The following is a 15,964-nucleotide window of genomic DNA, read 5'->3' as shown; positions in this document are numbered from 1 at the left end:
GGGTGGTTCTTCTCAGGCTCCTCTCGTCTCCTGTACCGACACCGGCACGTTTTCCCATGCCCTGGTCCCTCTCACGCAGACGTACTGTCTGTTCCCCCGCACCCTGCTGTGCCTTCTACAAAGTGATTGGGGGAAGGGTTTGGTCCTGCACTAGCCCGTGATGGGTATGGGGGACGGGGGGGGGGACGCGTGCTCTGCTTTAGTTTTAAAAGGTAGCGTCTCTCTTTTCCGGGTTATCCTCTCGGGTCTAACCTGAGCTGACTAAAAAGTTTCAGAGGGGTAGCAGTGTCAGTCTGTACCTGGAAAAACTAAAAAAACAATCAATAGTCTTGCAGCACCTTAGACACTATCAAAAATGTAGATAGTATCATGAGCTTCTGTGGGGCACAACCCACTTTAGACTGTGCCCACAAAAGCTCATGATACCATCTATATTGTTTGTTAGTCTCTAAAGTCCTGCAAGACTGTTTGTTGTTTTTTTACGTAATTAAAAAGTTGTTGGCTGGTCTCATTTATACTGGAAGTGCACGTATTTAACCTGATACTTGACCATAGTGTGAGTGACAGCTTTACGTTCTCAAGATCACGAGGAAGGAGTGGCTTGGATTTGGAAGGGGGGATTGTGTAGTTTTCCCCTTTGGCTAATGGTTCATGGATGTGGCGTACCCTGTTTCCCCATTATTCCAACCATGAAAAATGTAGGATTGTATTTATACTCTTTCACTGAGTTGCAAAACACATGCATATTGAAAATATTATAAGAAGAAAATGGGAAGAAATAGTATAGAATCATAAGAAGGGACCTCAAGAGGTAATCTTCTCCAGTCCCCTGCACGCATGGCAGGACTAAGTCATCTCTAAACCAGATGTTCCCAAATGGGGGAACATGCACTCCCACCCAAGAACATGGAGCAGTGTTAAAGAGGGTGCAGATGAGGCCTGGACCGGTCCAAAGGTAGCGTCCCTCACCTTTGCTTGGGGCCCTGTCTCCAGCCACATAACCACCTATGGCCCCACCCTCTTTCCCCTGACCCTGTCTGCTCCTGCAGTGCTACTTCTTGGCCCAGCTCTGGAAGGGTTAACAAGTTTTCCTTCTAAGTCTTCATGTTTTGTTTTTTTCTCTGGTGTTCTCTTCACTGGGATGAATGCTGTAATCATTCTCTAATGAGCTGAACTGTGTCCATGGTGAAAGGTGTGTTGGAGCCAGGAAGTTTTCTCATAGTTGAGCTATGTTGTTAGACTATATGCACACACAGAACTAGTGCTGCTGAGCTATTTCCTGAACTTGTATGCAATAACAGCTGTTCTGGGGTCTGCACTGGAGTAGAAAAGCAAAGTAGGCTTCAAGAAACTTCCCACTGTTATATTCAGAGACATTCCTAGGTGGTTGTTCAGCCTTGGACAACTCCCCCTTCATCCCAGACCCTGCATCTTCTCACCCCGCTTCAAAGCCCAACCCTTACTCTGCCAAAAAATGCTGGAGGAGCAGAGCATGGCTGGTAGTGCGGCTGCTGGCATCCACACAGCCCAGGCCCTGTGTCCCCTGAAGGGGGGAGGGGCAGAGCGGAGCAAGGCCAATCAAGCTGCCACCAGCCCACAGGGCCCTGCAAAGTACATGGTTCCCAGTGACTACCCTAAACAGTTCAGTTGATGGGACAGCTCGGGTTACAGCCTCCGGAGCATCAGCAAGAGAAATTTGTAGCAGACCTACACAAGCTTATGTGATTTATCCACGCTGGAAAAAAAAATTAGTTGTATAGTCAAGAATAGAACTCTATAGTCCAAATTAGCTATCAAACAGCATTCCTTTTGCATAACTAGAAAAAATATTTTAAATGCTAAAACATATAATTGTTTAAATATTCACTTTCAGATTTGTGTTTATGGGGCGCATTTATCATCAGAAGCATGCAGAGAACTAGGCTTTTCCAGTAATCTGCTATGTAGTTCTTGCAACCTTCTTGGACAATTTAGCTTGAATCAACTAGATCCGTTCTGCAGGGAGTGTTGCCAAGAAGAAGCTCAGTTTGAAACAAGAAAGGTAAGTTTAAAGCAAACCTTCACAATACTTTTTGAAACTTTTTAATTTAGGTAATAAGTTTCCTAAGGTTGTATAAATATTCTAATTAGAACCTCATTTAAATCATGGGGAAATATAGCTATTCCATGACAGTCCAATATAGATCTGAATTTGAAGTTTTTGCACAGTTAGGTTTGAGGCAATGCTCAGGTCTGGGTGGAAATACCTTTTGTTGTTCTACACTAGCCCTTCTGGTCACTCTAGTACCACTAATTAGCCCTGAAGGGAACTGTTCAACTTTAATTGGACTAATGATTGGAATTTGAAGGGAAAAGGGAAGAAATCAGATACAGAACTCATTGGGTTTTTGTTTGTTTGTTTGTTTGAGCAGCACCTATTATTGCTCTAATAACCTAAGTATTAAAGGACACTGATTTTGTGTATACTGTACTTTAATCTTTTAGTTTTATATTGATAGTTATTAGACAATCTTTTTGAGCGGCCGCTGTTCTTGTTTTCAATAATAAATATCAAAAATTGATAGATATAAAGTATACATCACAATAGCAAGCCTAATGATTTCAGTGTTACTAAATTCCAATAATAACCTCAGGTTTCCTTCCTATCTTCCTGTGGTTCTGAGGGATCAAGAAATTAACTCTTTTTTGCTTTGTACCAATATATATTCAAAAGTGTCAGCACATTTCTGGGAATTGCTGTAGCTGGTAATCCCACTGAGAGCGTGAGTATAAAACGCTTCCTGGCCTGGGTCCACATAGAAGTAGTTCTCATTTTAATATGGCAAACTACTGAATTTTAAAATTATATAATAGAATGATAAACGATTAAAATGAATCAACTTTCGGTTTTCTAGTTCTTTTGTTATAAACATTGTGTATTGGTTTTTCTTTGGTTTGTTTTAAATATCATTCTTTATCTCTGTCTCTTTTTAATGGTAACAAATCAGTGTATGACTTCATCCTACTGGTGCAGTGAAAGGATTAACATTTGTAAATCCAGTATAAGATTCTTAAAAGTGTGCTAAAATAAAAAAAAGCATCTTACATGTTAAGAGATAGCAAACTCCACAGTACCACTCAGTATGTGTAAGTTTTAAGGATTCCTGTTTCTTTATATGTTTTATTTTTTCGTGCTTTCCTTGCCATTCTACTCTTCTTCTCACTGGATATGTGGGCTAGCAACACAGAAGGAAGACATGCTGACAGTCACTTTACAAAATAATTCTAGGAAGTTTTCATTGGCTGAAATCACAAAGGCTTAGTAATATAGACATGGCAGCTGACCTAGGGAAAATGGCACAAATATGTGGTGATGTTATGAACACAAATTGTGTGATAACTCGAGAGGCGATCACATTTATTGAGCCTTCGAGCTGCATGTAACAGTCTTCAGAAGTTAAGGAGCCATGGCCTACTTACTGGGCCTCAGGGATTAAGTCCTACAGGGTGCAACTGCTTGAAAGGAATGGAGATGCCTGTCTCCTAGAGCTGGAAGGGACCTTGAAAGGTCATTGAGTCCAGTCCCTGCCTTCACAGCAGGACCTAGTACCATCCCTGACAGATTTTGCCCCAGATCCCTAAATGGCCTCCTCAAGCATTGAACTCACAACCCTGGGTTTAGCAGTCCAATGCTCAAGCCACTGAGCTATCCCTGCCGCTAAGCCCCTGCTTGGGCTTAGGACTTCAGCCCCACTTCTGTTGAAGCCCTAAGCCCCTGCAGGCATACCCCATAGGGATGAAGCCACAAGATCCACTTTCCTTTTGGATAGAAGCCCTTACCCCACCACCCTACTGCAGGGCAAATGTCCTGAGCTCCCTCTCCACCCCCAAGTCTGGTAGTGGAAAACTAGTGTAGGGACTTAATTTTATATGTACTACTGGGGAAAGCTCATAGAAGAGGAAAAACTATATACGAAAATATTACTTCTGGGGGAGTTCTGTATCACTTTACATATGCAGAATTCATGGCCTGCACAGATTTCTTTGGTTCCCACACAAACACATGAAAGGCTACATGCCTCTCATTGGCAGTACAGGCAGATTGATTTGGGCACTTGGACATAAATGCCTGCCCAAGGGAAGCAGGAAGCAAAGGGAAGGCTAGGTAGACTTGCACATGACACTCCATCCCCCTTGCTTGCAATTGTGGCACTTTCTGCATTGACACACAAGACTTTGGGGAGTTTCTGAGATGATAGGTGCAGGGCAGGCTCTGTCTGCTCAGGTGGAGCAGAATGTAGCAGCCTTCCTACTTAGTGAATGGTTCCTGTGGTTCTTAGTGAAATCCCCCATGAACAGAATTCCTGTAAGCTGTGCACATGTGCATCCATTCAGGAGAAATTCAGATGCCAACAAGGATGCCATATGGCGGTACATATTCACACATGCCTTGGTGCACATAAAAGTTTTTATTCTGCCCCTGTATGGAAAAAGATTAGAGGGAACATTTCCCAGGAATATAAAACTATAGTATAAAGGAGCCTTATTGCAAAGGACAGTGTGGCCTTATAAATGCTTAGAATTGGTCTAAATTTTTTGACTGACAAAAATTCCTGTTAAAATGTGCTCAATGAACTGTTTTTACTGACCTTTCTAGAGATGGTTAGTAGCCAAATACAAACTGAGCTTGAGTCCTCTGCTTTTTTGTTGTATGATCAAACACTGAGCATAGGACTGAGTCTGTTGGTTGACTAAGAACTAGAAGTAAACAGGAAAAACTAAAACAATGAATAGTCCAGCTACACCTTAAAGACTAATAAAAGATGTAGATCAGGGTGGGCAAAAGGGCCTCCGAGGGCCGGATCCGGCTCGCCATGCGGTTTGATCGGGCCTGCGGAGGCCCTGCCCTGCCAGGAGCACATGGCACTTTGAAGCGTCATGTGCTGCTCGTGAGGCAGGAGGAGACGTCACGCGCTCCGCCACCCCCAAACCCTGATCGGCCTGGGGGCAAGAGGAGCCCACAAAGCCTCTTGCTGCCCTGGGAGGAACGTGGAAGTGCCATGTGCTCCTGGTGCGGGTGTAGGGTGGGAGGAGGCTTTGCGCGCTCCCCTGCCCCCGAGCCCTCACTGGCCCGGGGGTGGAGGAGCATGCGAAGCCTCTTCCCGCCCTGCTAGGTCTTGAGTGCCTAGTGGAAGAGAGGGACAAAGGGGCTCTCCCACCCCCAGACTAGTCAGTCTGGGGATGGGGAAGCCTAGAAGCATCCTGGCCCCGCCCCTTCTGGTTTAGGCCCCACTCCTTCCGGGGCGGCCCAGGATGGAAAAGTTATTGCCCACCATTGATGTAGATGGTATCATGGGTTTTCATGGGCACAACCCACTTCTTTTATTTGAAGAAGGGGATTGTGCCCATGAAAGCTCATGATACCATCTGCATGTTTTGTATGTCTTTAAGGTGCTGCTAGACCAGTGGTCCCCAACCTATAGAGGCGCCCGGGGGCGGGGCCACGCGTCCTCGGGCACGTCAGGGGCGGGGAAGCCCTTGCACCCGGCGCCGGCATGTGCCCCAGGGCCGGGGCCGCCCAAGCACCTTGGGCCTTGGGCCCGGGGCCAGCACCGCCGCCCGAGCCGTGCGCCGTGCACCAGGCGCCGGTGCGTGTCGCGCGCCTGGGGCCGGCGCCTCCAGTGCGCCGTGCGCCAGGGGCGGGGCCGGCCCAGGTTGTTGGCGGGCACAAACAAATGCCCCGGCGGGCGCCATGGCGTCCGCGGGCACCGCATTGGGGACCACTGTGCTAGACTGTTCCTCATTCTTTAAGTTTTCCAATTACAGACTCACTCGGCTGCCCCTGTGAAGCTTTAGAAGTAAACAGTTAACACCAGCTACGTTACTATTAGAGTTAGGGCTGTAAGCGACTAGTCGACTAGCTGATAAGCGAAAGCTTATAGGATAGTCAGCACACTACTTGACTGAACACTTCCCCCAGGGAGGCTGCAAAGAGGGAAGAAGAGGAGGTGCTGGGGAGAGCTGGTTCCCCCAGCTCAATGGGAGGAGGCAGAGCCATATCAGCAGCATTACACCTTTGAAATGTACAAGAGTCCCCACTGGGGCTCTTGTACATTTCGAAGTGGAAGCACTTCATGGAACCTGGGTCCAGCGGAGGACTCACCCTCTGGTCCCAGGCTCCATGCTGCATTTCAAAGGCAGAACACAACAGCACTTTCATCTTCGAAATGTAGCAACAGCCCAGCAGGCTCTTGCTACATTTCAAACTGGAAGCACCCTTATTGACTGATCGAATAGTTGATGAAAATTCCATGGACTAATTGATTATTTGATTAATTTTAACATCCCTAATTAGGGTACATCTACACAGCCGGGCTAAAGTCGAATTAAGCAACATAAGTTCAGCTACATCAATTGAATAGCTTAAGTTGAAATAGCTTATTTTGGTTTTTGGCATTGTCTACACAGCAGGAGGTCTTTCTTTACTCCTCATAAAAAGAGGTTTAACATGAATCAGAGTAACAAGTCTTCCGGCTCAACATTATTTTGAAATAAAGGCTTGTAGTGACACGCACAATGTTATTTTGGAAAAACATCAGTTATTCCGAAATAACACTGCCTTGTAGATGTACCCTTAGAGAGGATTGGAGTATTTCCTCCAATGCTCCTTACTCCAAATCTCCACCTATTGTGTTGTAGTTCACAAGATTAAGGCAGTTAAAGGAGAACTAAAAGAAAAAATCCTGGACTGATATTCAAACTGCTTGAAATCTGGACACTTCACTTATTTAGACAATGCAAGGCTTTGGATTTGAAGATAATTTGCCTTGACATGGGATTTTGGCTGTATTTTGAGCTGCTTAAACTGGTAGTTTGATGTTAGTACAGTTAATTCTTTTACTGAAAAAAAACTGGTTCTGCTTTTTGGCTATTTAGAGAGGTTGCACCACTACTTCCAATTCCCAAACTTGTGTATTATATACATGAGCCTCTTTATATATTATATACATGAGCTATCTTGTATCAGTTGCAAGGTCCCTCCTTGTTTTTGTACTTAGTTTATTTGTTCCATGATTGTCCCTGATTGTCTTTTAGCCTACAATATGTAAGTGCCTGTCTGGTCTGGTTATTTTTTTCCTGTCATAATAATGAAAAACATCTACAAAGCTACTAGGTAAAATATATCAAACATTTAATTAAAGGGGATCCTAGGACTTGCAAAGGGCAAGCTATCTATCTAGACAGAATTCAAACTTGAGAAGATATGGATTTTCTTCCTATTGAGAGGGAACAGTTAACTGAACATGAAAATAAGGAGGAGACGTATCAGTCATCAGCAACTAGTTAATTTTAATATAATGTAAGAAGAAGTTCAAAGAATGCGGTAATAGAAGCGTATTAGATTTCAAGAAGTCTCTGTGGGGACTTGAAAAAAATCTAATGAATATTATACAGTTAGAGAAATTACTGAATTGCTTTAGTATGAAGAATGGAAAATCTAACGACAGTTAAGGCCAGTAGCAAATGTAAAGACAGTTAAGGCAGATCCCAGATTCTGCTGAAATGCCGCGCTGGGGGTCAGCTGGGCAGGCTCCACATAGCATTTCAAATTGGCAGCATAACATGGAGCCTGGAGTCAGCAAGGACTCTGAGTCCCCTGCTGACCCCAGGCTCCATGAGTGCGCGTCCGCTTTGAAATGTGCAAGAGCACCCACTGGGAACTCTTGTACATTTCAAAGCTGTCACACCTGTATGCAGCCCGGAGTCAGAGGGACTTCCTGCTGGCCCTGGGCTGCATGTGGTGGTCCGCATTCCTCCTTTGAAATGTGTAAGAACCCCATCAGGACTCCTGCAGAAGTGCCTATCAAGTAGTCAATGGAAATTCCATCGACTACTCAACTAGTAAATTAACCATAATTTAACATCCTTACAACCATCTACATGCAAACCCCACCAGCCTGAAGCTCTTCAATTAAAGTATTTTGGGAGCAAAAGTAATCAGAATACTATTGCAACTAGACAAATTGACTTGTATTCCCATTTTGATTAATATTTTCCTGGAGGTGAACTTGAATCTGTAGATACAGATATATTCAAACCCCATTCTCAGTAACAGTTTACTCCATTCCATCATTAAGTAACTTGGCTCAAGCAAATAATCAAAATTGTCAAGTGATTACATGCTAAAGACGAAATTTTCAAGCATAAAATGAAGAGTTGTGCTACAGGAAAGTATGAAGGACTTAGTGATAAAGTGCTGTTTCCATTTGCTTCTGGTTACCCTATGAATTTAGGATTTCAGCAATGATTTCTGCGAAAACCAAATATAGAAAAAAATTGGACTGTGAAAATAACTTACATCTGGCACTATCAGATTCAACCAAATGTACAACTATGCAGTTTTAAACAGGCCCATTATCACTGAAACCTGCCCAAAAATTCCATAATTTCAGTTTGTTTTTAAAACCCAGATTGGATAATTCAATTACCAGTACAGGCAGTCCCTGAGTTACGTACAAGATAGGGACTGTAGGTTTGTTCTTAAGTTGAATCTGTATGTAAGTCGGAACTGGCGTCCAGATTCAGCCGCTGCTGAAACCGACCGCCAGTTCTGACTTGCATACAAAATCAACTTAAGAACCCCAAGCGTCCCCAACTCAGCTGCTGCTGAAACTGATCAGCAGCTGATTCCAGGAAGCCGGGGGCAGAGCAACTCTGCCTCGGGCTTCCTGTAGTCAGCGCTGGTCAGTTTCAGCAGAAGCTGACTTGGGGACGCCTGGGGCAGAGCAGCTGGGGTGCTGCTGGGTTGCTCCAGTAGCGCCGCTCCTCGGTGCTACTGGACCAACCCAGCAGCACCCCATCTGCTCTGCCCCAGGCGTCCTGATTCAGCCGCTGCTGAAACTGACCAGCAGCGGCTGAATCAGGACCTGGGGCAGAGCAGCTGGGGTGCTGCCGGGTTGGTCCAGTAGTGCCCAGAGCGGCGCTGCAGGACCAATCGGCAGCGCCCCAGCTGCTCTGCCCCAGGGTCCAAAACAAAAGCCTGGTCTGCTGGGGGGGCACACTAGCTGCACCCCCCCACCCCCCCAGCAGACCAGGGACACGGGGAGCAGAGCCGCAGCGGCAGCGGGTTGCCGCGCCTCTGAGGCTTTGCTCTGGCAAAGTCTCAGAGGCGCGGGACCCCGCCGTGGCTGCCGCTTCAGTCCCGGTGCCTGTGGTCTGCTGGGGACGGCCCCTTGCTGCCCACCCCACCTCTGAGGTCATTCTGCAGTGTAACTGTCCCTCCTGTCAGGCCCCTCCCTTTCCGTTTGATAAGAAATAATCAAATTCCACACATCCTATTATTTTAGCACAACCAAGCCCTGACCTTGTTTTAAGTTAAGATAAAAGGAAGCTGCATACCAAATTTAGTGGTCCTAGCTCTTACTGTTTAGGAGGTGCTCTTGAACAGACTGACTCCTGGACGGACTGACAGACAGACAGATGCACATTCCTAAAACATACAGTAAGGTTTTTTTGGCCTGGGGAAATGATTAATGCATTTTTATACAAAATCTCTCAGTCCCTATGAATGCCAGGGTAAATTGTTAATCTACAAAATTATTAAAGAAATGCTGAGTTGGACCTATATTTTAAAAAACAGGTTTGGAAATGAAGCTGAAAATTCATTCTTAAGTCAACTTTGTCATGCTTACTATAGGTAATGAAGCATAAATTGTCGCTGTTCATTCTTTTAAGATATCTGCACCACTATATACAAGTTTATTTTGTGGTCAGTTGCTGCTAATTCAACAGAAATAGTAATACATTAAAGGGAATATCACCCAGTGATGATGATTTAAATTAGGAAAAACCAAGTTAATTAAAAAGCATAGAATAAAGCCACCAAATGTAAACTGTACAGGTTTGACTTTCTTCACGTAAAACCTTATGCAGTTCTGCTGTATAAGTTGCATTGTATGGATCCTTCCTTGTTACTCACATTTTCACTTGTAAAAAGAGAATGTTAATATCTAACTACCAGTCATTAGGTTAGCCCAGGTGTAATGTATTTGAACTTAATGAAAAGCAGTTGTGTTTCACACTTATTACTGACAGGTATAATTTGGCTTGTAGCGCCCTTGTTCTATGACACGTTATATTTAAAGATGGAAAGCACCCAGTGTGAATAAACCCAAAAGCCTCTAGAAATCTGTATTAGCAACAGAAATTTTTATATTCAAGGCAACAGAATCTATAGATTCATTATATCTTAGTAGTGTTATGAAAACAGTAGGAAACAATAAAAGTTATTTTTGTCATGTTAGAGAAAAGATGTTTAAGATTCTGTTTTTACATAATTATTTTTCAATGTCAAAATGCATTTGGATTTAGATATTTTCTAAATTCTTAAACCTACGGAGGTCTTGTCTTTACTACTGTGCTACATACGTGTAGCACTCTCCCATTAATTTAATTAGCTCCTGCCTCTCCTTGAAATAGAGTATGTCAACTGGAGAGTGATGTAAGTTACATTGCTCAGGAGTAAGTTACATCAACTTAAGCAGTAGTGTAGACAAGCCCTGAATTGCAAAGAGTATTCCAATGGCATAAGAGAGAGATGACTAATTCTCAAGCTAGTAAATATATTGCACTGATGTCTTCAGAATAGTTGATTTGTAGCAATGAAAATACTTTCTTCTGTATTTGCTAGCTTTATGGATACTCGGGCCACATCTACACTGTAGACTTATCAGTATTACTACATCATCCAAGAATCTAAAAATCCCAGTGTAGAGAGTTACTCCCATTGACATGGCTACCACCTCTTGGGGAGCTAAATTAACTCTGCCAATGGCAGAAGCTCTCCTGTTGGCCTAGTAGCAGCTTCACTAAAGTGCTACAGTAGCACAGCTACTTTACATGAAGATAAACCCTAAGTAAAATGAACAACAAAACATTCCTGCATTTCTGTAACTAGGTACAGACTTGTTTTAGTTGGGATTTTTCCTAATTTTAATAATAGTTGTTGCCTTTCTGACATAGTGGAACTTCACATTTAACCAGTCTTCATGCAGTGGCTGTGGCACCTTAGTTATGTGGTGTTATATGAAAAAAATTGAATCCACTTTTAATATATTTGAAGTAGATTTGAGTTTCCATTCTAAAGTTAATAGCTAATTTTACTGTGGATGAATTTTCTTTTGTTCTGTTTCTTTTTTCCATTCCTTCAGTGGTCCTCAACCAAGGGTATGAGTACCTTTGGGGGTACATAAAGGTATTTCTGAGGGGTATGTCAGCTCATCTAAATATCTGTCTAGTTTTACAATGGGCTACAGAAAAAAGTACAAGTCAGTACAAACTAAACATTTATTCGGACAACTTGCTTATACTTATGGGCAGTTGGTGAAGGTTGGGCTGGGGGAGGCAAGTCCCCAGCCCCACCCCTTCTGCCCAGGTCATGCCCCAATCACGGGGAGGGTGAACCACGTGCTACCCCCCCACATCCCAGAGTATGGGGAGGGCAGGCACTCTGGGGTAGCAACACTTTGCCCCCAGAATGCCTACTGTAGGCATTCTGGGGGCAAAGTGTAAGTGAACCCAAGCTGGTGGTTTGGGAAGACTGCCTTCCCCAGCCACCCATGTTTATACACCTCTATATTAGGGATGTTAAAATATGTTCATTTTTATAAACATGTAAGTACTGAAATTTTCAGCAGTTACACATTTACATGTGAGGGCTGTCCCCCGCACGCTGCGCTGCTGCCTCTGATAGAGAGGTGGCAGCAGTATAGAGGGCAGGTGGTTCCACAGGAGCTGGTACAGGCAGGAAGCCAGCTTGAAAGCTGACTTCCCATATGTACTAAGGATGTTAAATATTGGTTAGTAAATATCAGTTAGTCTATAGACACTTCCACTTTCCTCCTTTGAAATGTACAAGAGCCCCAGCGGGGGCTCTTGTGCATTTCAAAGTTGGACACCATGTGCAGCCTGAGCCAGCGGGAAGTCCCACTGATTCCAGGCTCCATAAACTTTGAAATGCCCAAGAGCCCTCGGGCTCTTTGGCATTTCAAAGTAGAAGTGTCCACATGGAACCCAGAGTCAGTGGGACTTCCCACTGGCCCCAGGATGCACGAGGTGTGCCAGCTTTGAAATGTACAAGAATCCCGAAGGGGGGCTGTGGTGCATTTCAAAGCAGAAGCGCCTCCATGGAGCCTGAAGTCAGTGTCCCCTGCTGACCCTGGGCTCCGTTCGGCATTTCTGTAGAACCAAGGTCAGCTGGGGACTCCCTAGCTGACTCTGGGCTCTGCACGCTTTGAAATGCCGCTTGGAGCCCGGGGTCATCTAGAGAGTCGCCAGCTGACCCCTAGCTCCGCACGCAGCAGTGTTTTAAAGGGGCAGCGCCACACAGCTGATCCTGGGCTCTGTGCAGTGCTGCCCCTTTGAAATACCACTGCAACATTTGAAATACCACTGCAACATTTGAAATACCACTGTAATGCCGCACTGAGCCTGGGATCACTTGTGCAGCTCTGCCCCTTTGAAATGCCGTCACAGCGTTTAAAGTGGCCATATGGCACGGAGCCCTTACCGCTTTGCAGTACCCCCTATTTCCCCTCCTTTGCTGCCTCTATTAAATAGAGGCAGCAAAGAGGAGGGGAAGCAACTAGTTGACTTGACAGTCCGATAGTTAGCTAGTCCTTAAGGGTATGTCTACACTACCACCCTAGTTCGAACTAGGGTGGTTAACGTAGGCAATCGAAGTTGCAAATGAAGCCCGGGATTTAAATATCCCGGGCTTCATTTGCATCTTGCTGGGCGCCGCCATTTTTAAAGCCCCGGTAGTTCGGACTCCATGCTACACGCGGCACGGAGTAGGTAGTTCGAATCAGGCTCTCTCATTCGAACTACCGTTACACCTCGTTCCACGAGGAGCCTGAGCTATCGGAACTACCAGGGAGTGTAGACATACCCTAACATCCTTAGCATGTACCGGCTCCCACCTGCGCCCCACGCTGTTCCCATGGAGCCGCCTGCCCCATTGCTTTGCTGCTTGTGATACAGAGACAGAAGCACAAGGAAGGAAAGGAGCAGTTGGCTCAGTGGGAGCCGGTATGCACGGGGAGTCATCCTCTGCAGATTGCTCTCTGAGAGCACCAGTTCCTACCTCCCCCTCTGATACAGAGACAGTGGGATGGGGTAGTGCATGTAACTGTGAGGGTTAACTGATGAGCCCAGGTTCATTGGTTAACTATGTAAGGAGTACATGCTAACATTCCTACTCTAGATACTATACGCGTAAATGTTAATTCAATATTCATATTCAAACTGTTTTATAATATATGGTAAATTTTCAGTAGCAGTGTGCTTGTATTTTTGCCTGATTTTGTAAGCAAGTAGTTTAAGTGAAGTGAATCTTGGTGGTACACAAGACAAACCAGACTTACGGAAGGAATACAGTAGTCTGGAAAAGTAGAGAGCCAGTGTTCTAGACTATAACCATATGAATGTAACTATTACCATAGCAACAAATTACAGCATTGTATCTGGAATTACTCTATCCCATTTTAAACAGGTATGATTTGAGGAATGGGTTAAAATGGAATGCTCTTTCTGCACAATGAAAATTTGAATAATTTGCCAGTTAAGTCATTAAAATGGGTTTCTAGTGAGATTACTTGTGCTTAAACAGTATTACTGAAATTATCATTGATTTTTTTCCCCTAAAGATAATTAAATAGATGCAAAAATAAGTAAACTAATAGTGTGAACTTAATGAATAGAAAACATTTCTTCTATTGCAGCTCTATGCAGGTGCTATTCTTGAAGTGTGTGGATGAAAATTGGGACGGTTCCCTCAGGTTCAGGGTAAGTTCACACTATGATACTGTTGATGCTGTAAATTCTATACTAAAGAAAGTTGTAAATTTAGTAGCGAGGTGATAAAAATTGAGAGCCCCATAGACTCTAGACTACTAGACCAAAGGCACAATAACTTTCTCTATTGCTACATGAAGCCTGCTGGCCATTGTATAAACTATTCTTAGCCCATATTCCTAATGCAAATATTTGCCCTTGTTAAAATTCTGGCAGCCTTTTCTTTTGAAATGTTCTAGCACCACTCTATTTTGCAGAGGAACTTGAAATTTGCTGAGGTGAGCCTTTGTGTAAGAGATGTGCTTTTTGCTATTGCCGGAAAAGTCTGACTAAATTTGGCCAAGCTACAGTGAAAGCTTTTGTAATCTGGCACTCCGTTAACTGGAAAACTTTGTTAACTGGCTCTGCTCCCAGCCACAATACCACTCCATGTTCAGGTGCAATGCCTGACTCCTGCATGTCCAGCCAAGCAGTGCAGAGCTTTTTACATTTGGCACTGCTGGCTGACATCAGCAGCAGGCACCTCCTTCCTCCTCAGCCTACCTCAAGCTGATGGGAGCTAGATCTGCCAGTAGGGTGCAGGGCAGAACAATAAGCTTTGTTATCCAGCACGTTCAGTTAACTGGAAATCCCCATTCCCCATGAGTGCCAGATAAAATTTTCACTGTATATATTTTTGAGAAATAGCTGTTTGGACATGATCAATAGAATCTTAAACATGTTAGCATAAAATCTCTACAAATTCTGATCTTTACTGCACAAGCTTTAAGGCTCTTACAGCTCCTACATGTGATTGAATTGTACTTGTCCCATCCTTACACACAAGAGAACCTGTTGACCAGACTGAAGGCACAAACCCTATAGAGTACCTCAGTGTGCACCAGTCCTGGGTTGGCTGGGCACTGGAACTAATATCAGGAAGTACTTGAGAGGTACTAAAATGGGGTTTAACGTGCACAGGCAATGTTAAGGAGCAGGCTGCCAGACTTAAATAAAAGCATGCATCTGATTTGCAGAAGTGCTGACCACTTAGATGCAACTAAAGTCAACAGGAACTGTTATTTGAACACTTTGAACATATAATGTGTTATGTAAGACAAAGTACAGTAAAACTCCATTAGTCCCGCATCCAGTACTCCGGGACTTCTGATGGTCCGGCACCATCAGGAACCCGGAAGTGCTGGGGCAGCCGGACAGGCTTCCCCCATTCAGCTGCTGCTGAAACTGACCAGCAGCTGAATCGGGGAAGCCGGGAGCAGAGCAGCTGGGGTGCTGCCGGGTTGGTCTGGTAGCGCTGCCCCTCTGGGCTGCGGAACCAACCCGGCAGCACCCCAGCTGCTTTTGGGGATGCCTGGGCAGAGCAGCTGGAGTGCTGCCGGGTTGGTCCCGCATCGCCGTCCTTTGGCGCTCATACAAACCTCTCATAGCCCCCCACTTCTGATAGTCCGGCATATCTGATAATCCGGCACCCCCTGGGTCCTAAAGGTGCCGTATTATCGGAAGTTTACTGTATTCTGAAAAATCAGGTATCTAAAATGAGCCACCATAATTAGAGACTGTTGTTCTGCTTCAGCTCCTTTCTGTCAGTAAAATGAGAATCATGTCGCTTGTCTCACTGCAGGTGAACTGCACTTTAGACTGTTTAATCTCTCAGGTGTACCCCTCTGGTGATGGGTTCCACTGCTTTAAACTCATCCCTCAACAGAACTATGTGATCCTGCCACTTTGAGACTGGGCTCTGGGATGAATTCATTTACAAACTACTAGATACAGATCTATCTATTTGGCACTTGCAAGTCCTCTTTCTCCAAGATCCTGTGATCAGTGGATGATTAAAATCCTAGCTTCTTTTGTTTTTTGTCGGAGGAAGCACTACTTACTCATCAAGCAAGCAAAGCCTGTTTGCCTGGGTTTTAACTCCATTCTTCCCCTTTTCTGTTGGCTATTTTAAGATTAGCTGTGCACATACTCTTCCAAACACACTTCTCCCTCACTCCACCTTCTCATGAAAAGCCCAGGCTCCTTCGTCTGAGATTTCATCTGTTAAAACCAACTTCTTAAGCATCCGGTTCACTTATCCCTATAAGAACATAAGAATAGCCATACTGCATCAGTCCAAAGTTCCATCTAC

The 15,964-nt window shown here is 44.5% G+C and overlaps 1 protein-coding gene across 1 annotated transcript in view; it reads left to right on the top strand.

Moving 5' to 3' along the window:
• The window catches only part of SELENOF (selenoprotein F), a 32,308-nt gene that overhangs the window by 292 nt on the left and 16,052 nt on the right, over positions 1-15,964 (top strand). The window contains exons 2-3 of the mRNA XM_006120250.5: positions 1,874-2,041; positions 13,761-13,824. Of these exons, the coding sequence (XP_006120312.2) occupies positions 1,874-2,041; positions 13,761-13,824 (232 nt within the window). The remainder of the gene's footprint in view (positions 1-1,873; positions 2,042-13,760; positions 13,825-15,964) is intronic.

This window comes from Pelodiscus sinensis, chromosome 9, assembly GCF_052426305.1.
Source record: "Pelodiscus sinensis isolate ZL-2025 chromosome 9, ASM5242630v1, whole genome shotgun sequence".
NCBI lineage: Eukaryota > Metazoa > Chordata > Testudines > Trionychidae > Pelodiscus > Pelodiscus sinensis.
Note: the sequence above shows the minus strand (reverse complement) of the source record. Positions and strands in the feature narration are given on the sequence as shown.